This window comes from Suncus etruscus, chromosome 2 (assembly GCF_024139225.1).
Source record: "Suncus etruscus isolate mSunEtr1 chromosome 2, mSunEtr1.pri.cur, whole genome shotgun sequence".
In the NCBI taxonomy this organism is placed as follows: domain Eukaryota; kingdom Metazoa; phylum Chordata; class Mammalia; order Eulipotyphla; family Soricidae; genus Suncus; species Suncus etruscus.
The window spans coordinates 1,893,055-1,909,716 of record NC_064849.1 but is presented as its reverse complement, the minus strand read 5'-3'; the positions used below and the strand labels follow the sequence as shown (position 1 = coordinate 1,909,716).

The window sequence follows — 16,662 nt, the reverse complement described above, 5'->3', positions numbered from 1 at the left end:
GCTGTGTGTGTGTGTGTGTGTGTGTCTGTGTGTCTGTGTGTCTGTGCGTGTGTGTAATCGCCCTGTTCCACTTTGGGGAGCAGCAGCGCCGACTGATTGTCTCCCACACCAACCCCTTCTTGTTTTGTTTGTTTTTTGGGTTTTGGGCCACACCCGGCGGTGCTCAGGGGTTACTACTCCTGGCTGTCTACTCAGAAATAGCTCCTGGCAGGCACGGGGGACCCTATGGGACACCGGGATTCAAACCAACCACCTCTGGTCCTGGATCGGCTGCTTGCAAGGCAAACGCCGCTGTGCTCTCTCTCCGGGCCCATCCACCCCTTCTCTCTGCATTTTCTTTCCCTTCCCCTTTGCTTTCTGCAAAGGGCCCATCAGCACGCGGCTCCCATTTTGTCAGCCCGACTCCGACTCCAACTCCGAGCTCGGGCCGTGGACGAGGACGAGGACGAGGACACCCACCAGGCCCGCCCAGCAGCCCCCCGCACGACCCCTTCCCGGCCGAGCCCACAGGCGCCTGCCTCCAAGGCCCCCCACGGCAATGGCCGCGCCGGGCGTCGCCGGCGGTGCGGCCTCAGCGCGAGGCTCACTTCCGGGCTCTGCCGGCGGGCCGCGCGGCGCTGATTGGCCGGCGCGGGGGCGGCGGGGCGCGGCAGCCAATCAGCGCGCGGCTTGTTGCGGGCTCGGGCTATTAGACGCGGCGCCGCCGGGCCGCCCTGCTCAGACGCAAGGAGAGGCCGGCCTGGGCGAGGCGGGAGCCATTTTCCTGCAAGGGATGAAACGGCCAAGCGGGTTTTTTCCTGGCTCGCAAATGGGGAACGAGTGTGGCTGTTGTTTTGCGCCTCTTGCCTTTGACTCCACCATCCATCCATCCAGTGCAGGACGCCTCTGTCATGTCTGAACGTTTGTCAGCAGGCTAAAGGACTCAAAACTGGAAGAATTGCAAAGAAGATGCTTTTTATTTTTCCCAAAAAAAAAATTAGATCTGGATTTTTTTTTTTTTTGGTTCTTGTTGTTTTGCCTCATGACTCGGAATCCATCTTTGTCTTGTATAACCAGGTCATAGCACACCCTTCATGTCAGCAGTTAACAATTTTGAATTCCAAAAAAAAAACAACCTAAGTAAATGACATTTAATTTTATTTTTTTTTTTACTTTTTTTGTTTTTGGGGTATTTTTTTTTTCCTTGGGAGGTTGGGAGGGAGCTGGGAGCTGTCTTAATCTGTATTCTCTTTGGCTGAACAATAAATTTTTTTAAATATCTAGTTTCCTCTATTAAAACACTTAAAACCTAGCCATCTTATTAACTCCTGCTCTGTTGTTTTTCTTTTTTTAACAAGGTAATGTTTTCAATGTCTAGTTGCAAGATAGGTGAAGTGGCAGCAACAACAAAAAAATAACTAAATCTTTTGTTACTCTTTTTAAGTGGTTCAAAACCTTTTTCCATTGTAAGTACCCGATCCAGTCTTGTCCTTAGCAGTGCAGTTTTCATGTTCATGTTACTGCGATGTACTTCAATATTTTTCGGAACCTTCCTCTGCATGTCTTGTCTTTTGTCTTCTCTTGTCTTAAAAAAAATGCTTCTAGGCCATTTTGCTAATGGAATTTTCTGGTTGGTTGGGTTTTATTTTAGCTGTAAGCTTTGGAAAATGTCGGGCAGCAGTAAATGCTAGCCAGCTTTCTTCCCAGTACTGTCCTTTTTCCTTGAAAATCGATGTCCTGGAAGAAAAATAGCTCGTCTTTCTCAGGGAGAGGGCGGTGTTGAAGATGGTGGTGTGATGGCGGTGGTGGTGGTGGGAAGTACCTTCCTTTCCTTTGTCTCCAAAGAGGCGAGAAGCCGTCACAGAAAACTAGATTAAAACTGCAAAACAAGTCCGAGCTGGCTCTCCTATGGCGGTGGGGATGGCCAGAGCCATTTTTTTTTCCTTTTTTTGCTTTGTTTGCTCCAGACTCTAGTTTTCGCCTTTGTCTCCTACCGACGGTCACGCTGTTGGTAGATCCAACGCCACTAAACAGCCCTCTGCGAAGCCACCTTTTGCCTTTTTGCCTTTCGCTGGCCCAACCCTGGAAAGTTTGCCGAAATGGAAGGACCAAGCAGTGCCATGAGTGTAACTTAAAAACAAAAGAGGTAACGAGCAACCAGACACCCCCTCTACTCCCAAAATATATTCCCACCTAAACAAGCCCCTTTTCCTTACTGTTTGGAGTGTTTTTCCCCCCCAATAATCCTCCCAAAACCTCCACCCTGCTTGATCCTCCAGACTCCAAAGGCTCCGGGCTGAGCGGGTAAGTCCAATCATATAATATATAAAGAATAAGAAAGAAAAGGTGCCTTCTGCCCCTTCGAGGACATAAAAATCTGCAGGCCCGAGCTGCCAAGGCTGGGTGGGGTGGGTGGGGGGTGGGAAGGAGCTTTTGAAGGTTGGGCAGCTGGATGGGAAAGGAGGGGTCTGGGGGGCTCTTGGACCCTCCTGGTGCAGGAGAGGCGAGCTGGGGGGGTCCCCATGACCCTCCCCGAGCGGCCTGGGCGTCGCCCCTCGGTCTTCTGTGTCTGAGCCTGGTGGAAATGTTGAGGGAAGGCAAACACTAAAGTGCTCGGGAGTCTGGAGGGTGCAGAGGGGTGGCCCCAGGACCCCAGGGGTGTCTTCCCATCGACTATGGGGTGATGGGCCGCGGGCTCGGGTTTCAGGGCGCTCTCAGAGGCCGGAGCCCATGTTGGCGGCGTGACGCAGCAAGCAGCTCGGCCGCCTCCCCAGGCGGGTGGCTGGGTGTCTGGGGGCCCCGGGGTGCCCCAGGACCAGGCAGAGGAAGGAAAGCCTCGACGCCCGCATAGGAGCGGCCAGAGGTCCTGGGGGGCTCCTGCCCCAGGCCCTGCGGGGGGGGGGGCGCACACCCTCGATGGCTCCCACCCTAGGGTGCGGCCGGGCCCCGTGGAGGTAGGTGCGGGCCTGTTCCCTTTCCCAGGTCCGGGAGCTTGGGGGTGGGCGCCTGACCCGGGCCCCGGGGGTGGGGTGGGTCCCCAAACCCGCCCGGCCCGTTCTGCGCCCCGCCCGCCCGGCTGATCCAGCTGGTCCGGTGGCTGCTGCACGCCCTGGGGGTGGAGGTGGAAATGGAGGCGGGTCGTGTTTGTGTGTGTGTTTGTCTGTCGAGGGACCGTAGGAGGGGCTTCTGGGGCACCCCTTCTCACCCCCTTTTTTTCCACCCCCCTTTAGTCCCCATCCTGCCTCTCCAGATCGCTGGGACCAACCGGCCACGGTGGGAGGCCATGACCCCTGATCTCCCTCCGACCCAGCCTGCCTTCCCCTAGCCTGGCTCTCTGCTTTTTCCCTCCCTCTGGTCTCCCAGCAAGGTTTGGCTAAGCCAAGCCAAGCCAAGCCAAATGGGGGCTTGTCCTGGGGTTGTTGCCCAGGTGCCTCTTATCCGGGCTGGCAAGGTCCTGGGCCGCAGAGTTGCTGTTGGAGCCCATGCAGGGGAGTTGGCGGGCGGAGGGACTGAGCTGGGCCTGGCGCCAGCGACCTATGTGGGTTTAGGCCAGAAGGCAGCCTGCTCCTGCTCCGTGGGCTTATTGGGATGGGGCCGTGATTTAGGAGAGAGGGGTCACCCATCCTTCGTGCCCAGAGGAGTGACTCGCCCAAGGTCACAAGGCCACCAGCTGCCGGACAATTCCAGATGTCCTGCCTTGGGCCCCTTGCCCCAGCTGTCTGGGTTATTTCGGGCGCCGTCCCCGCCCGCGCCAGCTGTCTCCTGGCATCTCAGCAGCCGCCTGGAAGTCCCAGTCCCAGTCCAGGACACGCCTCAGGACACTCGTGGGCACAGCCTGCCTTGGGCCCAGCCTTGAGGGCCTTGGGTTCCACCTGAGCTGGGTGAGCTCATCTTTCCCCGACCACCACCGCCTAGGCTGAATGGTGGGAAGGAAGCTGGGGGAGGGAAATAGGGAAGGGGTGACTTTAGTTCCACCGGGCCGCGGTGACCTTGTCCCTGGAGGTGACTCTTTCCCCTGAGGCTCAGGCCTGGAGTGGTTAAATAATTGATTTACAATGTACACCCGCCCCACCCCGCCCTCCCCTGCCCTCCCTCCCCAGCCTGTTCCGCCACTCCAGCCCCTCCCCCGGCCAATTAGGCTGCAACTAGGTGCTAAACTGTGGTCTGGGCGTGAGTCTGGAAAGAGCCAGAGGATGACCTGGAAAGATCTGGAAGGCTGGTGCCCCTTGCCTGCTTCCTTTTTTTTTTTTTCTTTCCCCACCCTCCTTGAGGGCTTGGGTCCAGGAGCGGTTCACTGCTGTTCCCCAGGGGGAACACTCCCTGCCCGCTCTGGGAGCCTGCCCCAGAGGGCCACGCCAGCGGAAGAGCCGCTGGCCCCTCCCCACTGGTGCCAAGCTCCCCGCCCCTTCCAAGCCCGAGCCCTGACTAGTGAGTGAGTGAGTGAGTGAGTGAGTGAGTGAGTGAGTGAGTGAGTGAGTGAGTGAGTGACCTTTCGGACCCTCTGGTGGAGAGGCTCCCTGGCTGGCTGTTGGCCTCCAGTGACCTTGGCTGAGTCGTGCCCAGGGAAGAACTGGGCCTGATCTGTCCTGCCCTGGGCCTCCCTCGAGTGCCCACCACTCACACCATCTGACAGCCTAAAGCCAAAGCCATCCTCTCAGTCTCTCTGGCGGGGAACCTTGGCTCGGCCGTGACCCATCTTGACCCGTGCTGTTGGCCTCAATCTGCCACTTGAGTTTTGGCTCTCCTAGACTCAAGTGACCCCACGGCTCTGTAGAAGCAGCCTGCAGCCCCTGGTCCTTCCCTCTCCAGGAATTCCTGGTGATGCGATACATGCAGTGGCTCATCCAGGTAAGGTAAGAGTAGGCTCCCTGGGCCCGGAGAGATAGCACAGCTGCATTTGCCTTGCAAGCAGCCGATCCAGGACCAAAGGTGGTTGGTTCGAATCCCGGTGTCCCATAGGGTCCCCCGTGCCTGCCAGGAGCTATTTCTGAGTAGACAGCCAGGAGTAACCCCTGAGCAATGCCAGGTGTGGCCAAAAACAAACAAACAAAAAAAGAGTAGGCTCCCTGCGGTGGTCCCTGGCTTCTGGGTAGCTGGGCTGGCTCTGGTATTTTTAGCGACCGAGCCAGCCACCCAGGGAACTGGGTCTGACTCAGACACACTCTCCCCTGCTGGTGAGACCCCTGCAGCTGTCCCACCTAGGTTTGAGGGTCCCCCCCCCCCCCCGCCTCTTGCTACACTTAACATTTCTGGCCTCACCCCTACTTTAAGCCCCACTATTGCTCAGATGGAAAAGGTGGAGGGTTTGGAAGAAAGTTGGGACGTTCCTTCCTTCTTCCTGTGCCATTGACAACCTAGTTTCAGGGCTGTCTTCTCCATCCCCCGCACCCCACCTCAGCCCCTCTTGCTCTCAAGGGCCCCTAGGCCCTAAAGGGAAGATTCCCTGGACAGGCTGTCCAGGTCAGTGGCCTCGTCTACCCAGTACCTCACTCACTGGGGTCTCTTGTCCCAAAAATCTCGCTTCTGGCCAGTCTCCACCTGGTCCCCTCTTGTCACCTAGCCTGCAAAGATGCCATGCCCTGCCCAGCAGCAGTCACAGTTTCTCCTTGTCAGAAACCTTTTGCCTAAGATGCCCCCAGTCCTTTGTACTTTTGATGCCTGCCACTCCTTTGTACTCACGCCCTGGTTCCAGCCACCTTCCCTCCTCACCGCAGCCCCTGCCACGGGGTGCCCAGCTGTTACCCTCAATTGCTCCAAGGCTTCCCAGAGCCCCTCTTTACCATCTGGCCCCCAAATTTCAGGCCTCCCAAGCGCCTGGATTGTGGTTTCCTCTGAATAAACTTGTGCTGATGTAAAAGAATGGATTAGTCCTGTTCATTGGTGACCGGCTCACCTTCCAGAGGCTACTGCCCTCTGGTGCCCACACCCTGCCTTGCGCCCCTGGGAAACCTTGCCATGAAAAATGCCAGGTGGACGAGGGCAAAGGTGATATTTTTGTTTTGTTTACTTTCCTTCTTGGCCACATCTGGAGGCGTGCAGGGTTTAGTCCTGGCTCTGCACTCTGGAAATACTCTGGCAGAATCCAAACCCAGTCGGCGGTTTGCAAGCAAATGGCTATGTTCTGGCTCCCCAAGTGAAGTTCGCCATGAAGATCTTTGCTGAGAGCTTGGAAATTGGGTGTTGGTGGTGGGAGGGCAGAGGCCCTGAGTACATAGCCTCATCCTGGACCCTGCGGCCAGCCGAGTCTACAAGTTGCAAGGCTCCAGGTTCCCCGACCCCAGGCTCTGATCACTGCCTTGATGTGCCTAAGGGTCAGAGTAGCAGGAGGGAAGGGGTTGGGGGCCAGAGGCACATCAATACCTCCTTCCCCAAGTAAGTGCTCCAGAGTCAGATGGGGCCGAGTAGAATCCCCAGGTCGGTCCCCAGAACCCAAGGCACACCACTTGGGTTGGGGGGGGGGCAGTCGGGGCCCCTCAGAGCAGCGTCAGGCCTCCACTCGCTCTGAGCAGGCCTGGGTGCCTCTGCCCACCCCCTAAGTAGGGGTCCTGCTGATCTCACCGTCTACACTGGCCTCTGGGGATCTGTCTACCATGGCTCCCCGGCGCCCAGCAGAGGGCGAGAGAGTCCGCGTTGCAGCAGCCTCCGAGAGGGGTGCCCAGGCCTCCCCCGCCACCCCGGGGGCACACACGCCTCCACCCTCCGGCTAGCATCTTCCCTGGCACCTGCAGGGCCGGCCGGGCATCTCCGGGGCATCACCTCGGCAGGTGGTGCCCGCGGGCATCTCCGAGCTGGGGACCGGACTCCCGGCCGGGGTGTCCGCCAATCAAAGGACACCCAGGCCGATGGAGGGGGCCGGCACGGCCAATCGGAGGGGCCGGGCCGTGGGGGGCGCGCCGTGACGCGCGTGCTTGGCGCTTGGGCCCCTCCGCGTTGCTCCGTGGGTCACATCTGGGGAAACTGAGGCAGGGAGCTGCGCCTGGGCGCTGCCTGGAGGAGGCGGCCCCGGCGGGAGGCGAGGAAAGCGGGGCGGGGCAGCGGGGACCCCGCCTCGCGCGCTCCAGTTCGGGTCCGCTGCTCCGCGCGCAGTGCCGGGCTGGGGCGATGGACGCCCCCGCGGCCCCGACCCCCGGCGCCCCCAGGCCCGGCCCGGCCCGCAAGGAGCTCAAGATCGTGGTCGTGGGCGACGGCGGCTGCGGCAAGACGTCCCTGCTCATGGTGCACTGCCGGGGCGCCTTCCCCGAGGTGGGTGCCGCGCCCGCAGGGCTCCCGGGGTGGGGGCGCCCTGCCCGCCGGCCCCCAACCTCGCCCGCCCTCCCCGCAGCGCTACGCCCCCACCGTGTTCGAGAAGTACTCGGCCACCGTGACCGTGGGCAGCAAGGAGGTGACCCTCAACCTGTACGACACGGCGGGTGAGTTTGGGGGGGCCCCCCACACCCCAGCCCTTCCCTGTCCCCCACCCGGAGGCCTCCCAGCCACCCTGCCAGCTGCCCCCGCCCACACAGGGATGCTGGGGTTGGGGGACATGGTCTCCGGAGAGGCCAGGGGCTGGCCACCTGCTTGGCAGTAAGTCCCCCCAAGCAGGCTGCTTGGGGCCGGGGTGGGGGCACCTGCCCCACTCCCTTAACAGACTGGACACTGCGGACTGACTGTGGAAGCCACTGTGGACGGACAGAAGCCGCCCGGACCCTCGGAGGCCACTGGGACATGTGGGGCTTGTGCTTGAATATCCAGGGACATCAAGACTTCCGATAACTTGATTTCGGGGGGTCACAGGATGGGCTGGAACCCCACATAGGAACATGTGCTCCGTCTTCTGTGCTCCACAGTTCTGCAGAAGGCCCAACCCAACCGACACCCCAGGGCTCCCTAAAGGGGTCTGCCGGGAAGGAAGTGCGGTGCCCCCTACCTTGAGGCCAGCCTGAGCTTGGCTACTGCCTCCTTGCAGTGCCCGGTGTGCGAGAGGGTTGCTCTCTGGAATCGAACCCCAAAGGGCATGGAAGCCCCACAAACCATGCAGCTCCCTCGCCCCACTTTCACCCTGAGACTCTCCCCCAACTGAGAGTGGTGGGGGGCATGACTTCAGGTGCTCAGCCCCAATGTTGGGATGCTACTTGCCAGGGTCGGGACTGCAGAGTGCGGTCCCAGGTGACCATCCTGTTCTTTGTGAGAATGTTTGGGGACAGACTTGGGGGACTGAGAGGCTGAGGGACTCTAGGCACACCTGTGCTAGAAGCTTCTGGAACCCGAGGGCTGGAGCCATGCTGGGGAGAAGCTGGTGACCCCCCCTAGACCTCCACCTCGGGCCTGGCTTTGCTCTGGGTCTTTCTGCTCCCCCCCAGCCACCCTGCCTCAAGGTGAGGGGTGGGGCTGTGAACCCCACAAGCTCCAACACCCCAGGGCAGGAAGTTGTGGTGGTTTGGCGTTTCCTGGGCAGGAGCGGGGTGGGCCATTCTGGGCTGTTCTCAGGCTTCTCTGGGCCAGTATGGGGGAACACCAAAGGGCAAGGGATGGGGACCTAACACCCTCTTCTAGTCTGAGCTGAGGACAGGAGGCTGTGGAGTTTCAGGGGCCACAGGGGGTGTCCGGCCTATGTCTCTTGGGAGGGATGGGGAATCTCACTTGTCACAAAAGGTTCCTTCCTCTTCTGTACTTCCCCATTCAAGCCCGTCTGTGCGCCCCCCCCCCCCAGCTGAGGTCCTTCCTTGCCTGCTCTTGTCCTCACCTCTGGTCCCCCTGGAACTCGGGGACTAACGTCCCCGGAGCAATACAGCCACGGCCCATCTTTGCACAAGCACATGATCTGGGCACCCCGTTTCTCCCATGTCCCCCAGCAGTAGCTGGTGGCGGACAGGCAGGAAGGTGGGAGACTTGGTAACTGCCCTCCCCCCTTTCTAGCCCTCCCCTAGCACCCTCTTGGGCAGCGCTTGGCATCTCAGTGGACAAATGGATAATTCTCTCACCTTGGGCCTGGGGCCCCTCAGATTACATGGGCTCATTTCCAGTGTTCCTCAGCACATCTGGCCCCCGAGCTTCTGTCTCTGTGACCCTGGACCCTCCCCCCAGCTTTATCAAGGGCTGGTCACACCCCCTTCTGATGTGGGATGGAGGGAGACTGCACCAAGGCAAAGTTAGGTGTGTGAGGGATGGGCCCTGAGACCCTCCTCTTCTCCCCAGCTGGGCTCCCCTCAGGCCACTGGGGGACAAAGGAAAAAACCAATAGGCTTTTTTGTTGGCTTTAATGTTTGCTTCTGGCCACACCCGACTATATTGTTGCAGCATCTCTTCTTTGTTTTGGGGCCACACTTCGTGATGCTCAGGGGTTAGTTACTCCTGGCTCTGCTCTCCGGCATCACTCCCTCCGGTGCCGGAGGACCACATGGGATGCTGGGGTTGGAACCCTGATCAGCTAGCATGCAAGGCAGCTGTGCATTCCCTCCCCCATCACTTTTTCTGAAAGTCGGGAGACACAGTGTTGCTGGGGACTGGACCACATCCAGCAGCACTCAGGGGTTCCTCCTGGCTCTGCACTCAGAAATTGCTCCTGGCAGGATCAGGGATGCCCGGGATGGAACCCCGGTCCTACTTCTGTGCTATCTCTCCGCCCCCCCAGATTGGTCTTGTACCCACTATCCTGAATCCTGGCTGCAAGTTTCCCTCCGGCTTTTGTAGGCTGTGCCGCCAGACCCCAAGTGGCCCTCAACCCTTTTCCAGGACTGGCTGCAGGTCAGCGGGACAGCCCAGGTCTCGGGGGACAGTTAGCCATGGCCAGTAGTCAGTAGAGACTGCCCAGCCCAGGGCCCAATGTCCCCAAGGCCCCTGGCAAGGACGGGCCAGGGGGAGAGCACGGCCTGGTGCGGCTGCCACCCACACGGCTGGCCCGGGGGCCTCTGTGCTGTGTTCCGTGGAGGTGACCTTGCTCTCTGAAGAGGCGGCTGGTAGGAGCTGGCAGCACTGGCAGCTGGGCAGCAGCAAGTCACAGTCATACCGCTGAGCCTGGGCACTGTGGCGGCTTCCCAGCCAGACATCTGTCCCCTCCAAGGTGCCAGGGTCTCTGTGTCCTTGGGGAACTACCGAGAACTCGGGTTCCACTGCAGCCTGGCTACCTGGCCCGGTGCATAACATAACGGTCTTATCTGGAGATAATAGATCTGGCTGGGGGAGGAGGGGACGGACCATGCACCAGGACAATCCCAGCTTTGTTCTTGGCCCTGCTGGGGTGCTGGGAATGACCCTGGGCCTCCTCCATGCAGAGCCTGCTGGACTCTGGCTCTTTGCATGAAGCTGTTTCGTTTTGTTCGTTTGGGGGCCACACCTAATGGGACTCGGCTTACTCCTTCCTGGCTCTGTGCTCAGGAATCACTCCTGGCAGGCTCAGGGAACCATATGGGATGCCAGGGATCGAACGCAAGGCAAACGGCTCCCTCGCTATGCAATTGCTCCAACCCCTTGCACAAAGGTGCTTTTTTAAAAATTTTATAGCAGTTTCTTTATACCTGACATGGAAAAATTGAGGAAATTAGCCACTGACTGAGTCTCCCGTGGTGCAGGGAAGGCAGAGGTGCTCACCCACCCACCGGCTCCTGGCTTAACGATGTGGAGAATTGGGGACCCCCATCTTGCCAGCAGTGCCCTCCTCCTCTCCCTACACCCAGAATCAGGACCAGGGCTGGTCTGTGGTTTGTCAGCTGGAGAACCTGAGCCCCGGAGGGACCCCTGAGCCTCTGCTCTCTTACCACAGGCCAGGAGGACTACGACCGCCTGCGCCCCCTCTCCTACCACAACGCGCAGCTGGTGCTCATCTGCTATGACGTCATGAACCCCACCAGCTACGACAACGTCCTCATCAAGGTGAGGCTGCACCTGCCCCCCCAGTGCCCTGAGCGGACCCACCCTGACACCCTCCCCCTTCGCAGTGGTACCCCGAGGTCACGCACTTCTGCCGGGGGACCCCCACTGTGCTCATTGGCTGCAAGACTGACCTGAGGAAGGACAAGGAGATACTGCGGCGACTGCGGGCTGCTCAGCTGGAACCCATCACCTATGCGCAGGTGAGGTGGGTGAAGGGCTGAGATTGCGTGGTCCAAATGCACATCCCAAAAGGAATGTCAGGGTCTGATAGCCCAGCAAGGAGGGCACTTACCTCGCGCAGGGTTTATTCCCCGGCATCCCACAGGGTGCCCCAAGCCCATCAGGAGTGACCCCTGAGTGCAGAGCCAGAAGGAACCCGAGTATCAACAGGTATGGCTCCAAAACCAAACAATGATGCCGGAGCCAGAGTGGTAGCACAGTGATGGGGTGTTTGCCTTGAACACGGCTGATCCAGGATAGCCCTGGGTTCGATCCCTGGCATCCTAAATTGTTCCCTGAGCCAGGAGTAATCCCTGAGTGCCAATGGGTATGGCTCAAAAACAAACAAAACACAATGCTGTTGCTGCTGACGTCTAAGGGCATGGCTCTCGGGCAGCTCACACCTTGCAAAGGTGATTTCCTTGTTTTGGGGCCATACCTGGTGAGGCTCAGGGCTTACTCCTGGTCTGCACTCAGGAATCTCTCCCCACATACCAGGGGCTATATGGGATGCTGGGGACTGAGACAGTCTGTCCAGAGGGATACTTTTTTGGGGAAGAGGGAGCTCCACCTGTTAAGACAAGTGCTCTGCCCAACGTACTATTGCTCTGAGGCCCTGAGTTTGATCCCTGACCCAGTAGATGGCTTCCTGGCTGAGCCCCACCAGGAGTGATTGCTGAGCATCTTTGGGTGTGGCTCAAATCACCTCCACCCTCTTTGCAAAAACAGTCAAAAGTAATCCTCTTTAAATGTTCCAATGAGGGGTGTCAGTTTACAACTGAAACCCAACTACAAACATGTTTGTAATCATGGTGCTTAAATGAAGATATTAATTTAAAAATTATATGTTCCAATGAGGAGGAGGCTGGAGCAATGGCACAACCGGAAGGGCATTTGCCTTGCACTCGGTCAACTCAGGTTCCATCTCTGGCATCTCATATAGCTCCCAGATCCTGCCAGGAAGTGATTTTGAGCACAGAGCCATGAGTAACCCCTTAGCACACTGAGTGTGACCCAAAAGAAAAACAAAAAGAGTTCCTATGGGGGGTAGAGCATAAATAGCAGGTCAGGTCACACTTGCCTTGCTGGGGGAGGCCCCCTCACCTCCCCAAAAACGTTCAGTCAATCCTCAGAATGGCTGCAGGGAAAATGGGGGCCAGTGGGTGAAGCGACTGTCTATGCTTTGCCACCCGAGGGTCTGTGGGGCGCTGCCAGGCTCCCTCCCTGCATGGCCTGACCCCCATTTGGGACTTTCTGGGTGAGGCCAGGGAGATGGAGAATAAAAGAAGCAGGAAGGAAAACTAGTAACCTTTAATCCAGAGAGAAATAAGCATAAATAAAGGTGATTTGCTTTAGAAATAAAGATGCCTCCAGGCTCATGGGCCTCAGTTGTGCTTGGGCTGGGCTGGGCTGGGCTGGAGGCGCTTCAAGTGGTTTGGGCTCAGGGTGCAGATCAGCCCCTCCCGGCCCCCCAGCTGCAGACCCAGCCCTGACTGAGTGTCCCCCCCCCACACACCAGGGCGTGAGTGCCAGCGAGCATATCCGAGCCGCCTGCTACCTGGAATGTTCGGCCAAGCTCCGGGAGAACATTGACTGGATCTTCCGGGAGGCGGCCCGGGTGGGCCTGCGGTCTCTCAAGAAGACGCAGAGAAAGCAGCAGCGACTGTGCCTCCTGCTCTGAGGGACCCCCGAGAACTTCCCCAGGCCGTATCTGAGGCCGTTTCGACCCTTGGAACATTCTGGAAATGTCTCTCTCCCAAGCCAGGGCGGGTGTGGGGAGGAATTGAGGCCATGGACTGGCCAGGTGGGGGTTGGTACTGGGCCCTGGTGGCCTGAGCCACACCTACCGTCCCCAGGGGGCCCCCTCAAGTCCACTGTCAGAGCAGCAGCTGAAGGCCGCATCGGTCACGGTCACTGTGGGCTGGCCAAGTGCCACCCGGCTCCCTGGGCTGCTGAGATACCGCCCAAGCCCCCCACTTCTGGCTTCCTGCCCCCGGGAACCCGGGTCCACCATGGGCTGGGCCTATCAGGAGGACACAGGCCCCTGGCTAGCCCGGATGTGGGGGCCTCTTTGGCTACTTGCCCAGAGCTGGGCACATCCCAGGAGATGTCTCCCCAGAAATATGCCTGGGTCATCTGCCTGGTTCTGCTCCCAAGTGGCAGCCCCTCTGAAAGGACAGAGTGATAGAGCCAGGACCCCCCAAGAAAGGCCACACTTGGCCAGCTGCAGGCTCACATGCTGGACTGTGGGGCACCCCGGAAGTTAGCTGCCTCTGAGGCAGCTAGCTCTGCTGGGTGCCCCCTTGAGCCTCTCAAAAGATTCTAGGGGAGGAGGTGGGAGGGTTCCCCGGCCCTAGCCTGCAGGGCCCAGCGACTTGGGGCAGTTACTATGAATAAAGGTCCAAGCCCCGCTTGTCTGAACCTCGTCTTTCGGAGGGTACAGCGCCACCCTGACTCCTCACAGATTGAGAGTCCTGGTTCAGGCTGAGCCCCTTCAGCTGAGGGGCACCCCAGCCTCAGGCGTTTCTCTGTGAACTCAGTCTGGGGTTGTCACTTAGTCCTAGGAAGACTTTTGTTTTGTTTTTGTTTTGGGGTCACGCCAGGCAGTGCTCAGGGGTTACTCCTGGCTCTGCTCAAGGGTCACTCACATCCCAGAGACTGGGAGATGCTGAGATCAAACGGGGTGTCCAGTCTGCAAAGCAGAACCAGGGGCTTTGGGCTGCTCCCAGACCCAGGTGCAAGGGCTGAGGCACTTTGCCTTCCCGGTTCACACCCCCAGAAGTGACCCCAAGCACAACCAGGTGTGGCCCCCAAACCCAAACATTCACAAGTATGTGCCTTTCTGCTCACTGCAAAGGCATTCCCCCCCTTGTAAACAGGACTTGGGGGCCCAGCTGTGGGATTGCAGTCCCCACCCGGACCCCGACAGGCCCTTGTGGGGGAGCTGGCTCAGGCCACAGTCCAGACCTTCTTCCCTCCTGTGCTCAGGGAAGGTGGAGACTGCACAGCTCGCACAGCTCGAGCCTCCCAAAGGCTGTGGGGCAGGGCGCCCCCTGGTGATGGCTTCAGGCACCGCACCACTCAGCAGGACAGTGTTGGGGGGGGTTCTCTGAGCACTTAATCCCCCACCCCTGGAGGCAATGGGGGTGAGGGGAGCAGAAGCAGGGTGGCTGGGCCAGGAAGAGGGGCTCCCCCTCGCCCCTGCCTCCTCCACCCGGTCCATAGTGGTCAGCCCTGTGAGGTCCTTTCAAACCCCACCCCAAAGGCTAGGGGGTTTGGGGGTGCAGGAGCGGACATGGATGCTCCCTGAGGCGTCCAGCCTCTCCCCAGGAAGACTGGCCCCATCTCAGCTGAGGCCTTGAGGAGTGGGGGAGGCTGCGGGGCAGGGGTGCAGGGGTGAGGGGCAGGGCAGGGAGGGGGCATCATAAATAGGAAGTGGGGGGCCCCTGCAGCCTCAGGGCTGGGCCCCCAGGAGGGCTCAGGATGTCTTGACTTTGCCTTTATTCTTCTGGAGCTTAGTGTGCACGACTCTCAGTGTGGTGAGGAAATTGCCGAGAAAGAGGATGAGGAAGGTGAGCGCCAGCACGAACACCTGGGTGCAGCAGGGACAAGAGCAGCTAGGCACCCCGAAGGGAAACCCCCTGCTGGGCCAGCAGGAGGGTGTGGAAGTCTCCAGGAATGCTCCCTGGGGTCCCACAAATATCCTCCCACTATTTCCAGGAGCAAACCGGGTTTCCCCAGATCCCCCGACACATATGACGCATACGTGCTTAGCTCACATACAATCACACATCAGATGAAAATCATGTAACATCTCAATCACACCTACAGCTTATCAATCACACACCACACACATGGTACATGTCACACACATCAATGTACCCCATGATAGACACACCACCTGGCACACACCCCATGCCCCACCTGCCATTCTCTGCACTCCTCGTGGCTCGAGAGTTCGAACAAGGTGACGGCGTTGTAGAGCTGCCAGAACTGCGGGCGGAAAGCAGGGGTCAGACACCCCCTTCCCCGAGGCACCCCCCCAGAGCCTGAACCCCATGCCGGGACTGACCACCCCTACACACACTGACAACCCCCTGAAGCACAGGGGTTGTGGATGCAGGTGTGGGAGCCTGAGGGGTTCCCGGGCCCCCAGGGCAGGGACTCACGTGGCCACAGAAAAGGAACGGGAGGAGAAAGGTGAGGCCCCGCCACATCCACGACTGGAACCCTTCTGCGGAGGAAGGGGTGCAGGAGTGTGTGCGGGCTCCGGCAGCCCACAGCCACCCCAGCACCCGATGTGCAGCAGCGTGAGCAACCTAGACACTAACCTGCCCCAAACACAGATGAAGAGACCCACAGACAGGCCCAGAGGGGTAAGAGCTCAGAGCAGACAGCTCCCTAAAAGCCACTGAGGCAGCCCCCCAAAAACAGCTCCTCTGATCTGCAGTTGTTTGTTTGGGGCCACACCCAACATGCTTAGGCCTGACACCTGACTCTGCTCAGGGAGGGGGTGCTCGTGGTACCAAATGGGATGCTGGGTATCGAGCATACAAGGCAAATGCCCTCCCCACTGTGCTATCACAAGTTAGAAAGTTGTGGGGATTTTTTTTTGGGGGGGTGGGGCATACCCAGTAGTGCTCAGGAGTTATTCCTGGCACTGTGCTCACTTTTTAAATTTCGTTTTGGTTTTTGGACCATATCTGGCAGCACTCAGGGTTTGCTCCTGGCAGGCTCGGGATATGGGATGCCGGGAATCAAACCCGGGACCATCCAATGTCAGTCGCATGCAAAGCAATCGTCTACTGCTGTCCTATCACTCTGGCCCCTGTACTCACTCCTCACAGGCTCAGGGGACCCTATGGAATGCTGGGGATCAAACCCAGGTCAGCTGTGTGCAAAACAAATGTCCTCCTCGCTGAACTATCGCTCCAACTCCAGAGTTTGGAAAATTTAATGGAGCCTGAGAAGTAGTACAGTGGGTAGGGAGCTTGCCTTGCATGTAACCAAGCTGGGTTCAGTGTCTGTTCCCTAAGCAACCCCAGGATCGATCCCTGCACACAGAGCCAGGCATCAGCACTGGCATTGCTAGCGTGGCCCCCTCTGAAAGCACCCACACTGATGTAACATGCAGACACCCACAGACCGTGTCTGTGCCACTAGCTCCAGCTGAAGGCTTGGTCCAAAAAGTCTCAGCTTGTGGCTGCATGAAGGGCCAAAGGGCCAGGGTTCGCCCCAACAGTCCACGCTGAGTTAGGAAAAACCACGGCTTAAGGCCAGCCACCCTCACTGGCAGATGCAGGTCTGGCTGTGCTCTGTGAGCAGACATCCCTGGGGAGCTGATGGGCCTGGACTGGCCTCGCACCCGTGGCCACGCTGGCTACTCACCCACAGTGAGGTCCAAGTGATTCCTTTCACCCAGGGCTCGAAGGCGGTAGAGACAGCCCCGCTGGTAATAGTACTGAAGGAATTGGACACAGCCTGCAGGGGGCAATGGTGCCACCTTTTAGGGCAGGGGGTAGCCACCTCCCAACCCATCACGATGTCCCAGGACCCCCATATACCAAGTATGCACCCACCCCTCCTGCCCTTTGTTATCTTCCTGCCCTCCCTGCC

At 59.0% G+C, this 16,662-nt stretch overlaps 2 protein-coding genes across 2 annotated transcripts in view; one reads left to right on the top strand and one right to left on the bottom strand.

The window, feature by feature from the left end:
• The first annotated feature begins 7,053 nt into the window (after positions 1-7,053).
• Positions 7,054-13,460, top strand: RHOF (ras homolog family member F, filopodia associated). The gene is made up of 5 exons (XM_049767873.1): positions 7,054-7,221; positions 7,301-7,388; positions 10,718-10,827; positions 10,893-11,027; positions 12,566-13,460. Exons 1-5 carry the CDS (start codon positions 7,081-7,083, stop codon positions 12,725-12,727), a joined length of 636 nt encoding a protein of 211 aa, XP_049623830.1. The 5' UTR covers positions 7,054-7,080; the 3' UTR covers positions 12,728-13,460.
• Positions 13,461-14,453: 993 nt separating this feature from the next.
• TMEM120B (transmembrane protein 120B) overlaps positions 14,454-16,662 on the bottom strand; it is a 37,333-nt gene continuing 35,124 nt past the window's right edge. Inside the window, exons 9-12 of the mRNA XM_049767857.1 lie at positions 16,435-16,527; positions 15,216-15,280; positions 14,971-15,039; positions 14,454-14,638 (exon numbers count right to left, since the gene is read on the bottom strand). Of these exons, the coding sequence (XP_049623814.1) occupies positions 14,525-14,638; positions 14,971-15,039; positions 15,216-15,280; positions 16,435-16,527 (341 nt within the window). The 3' untranslated portion in view covers positions 14,454-14,524. The remainder of the gene's footprint in view (positions 14,639-14,970; positions 15,040-15,215; positions 15,281-16,434; positions 16,528-16,662) is intronic.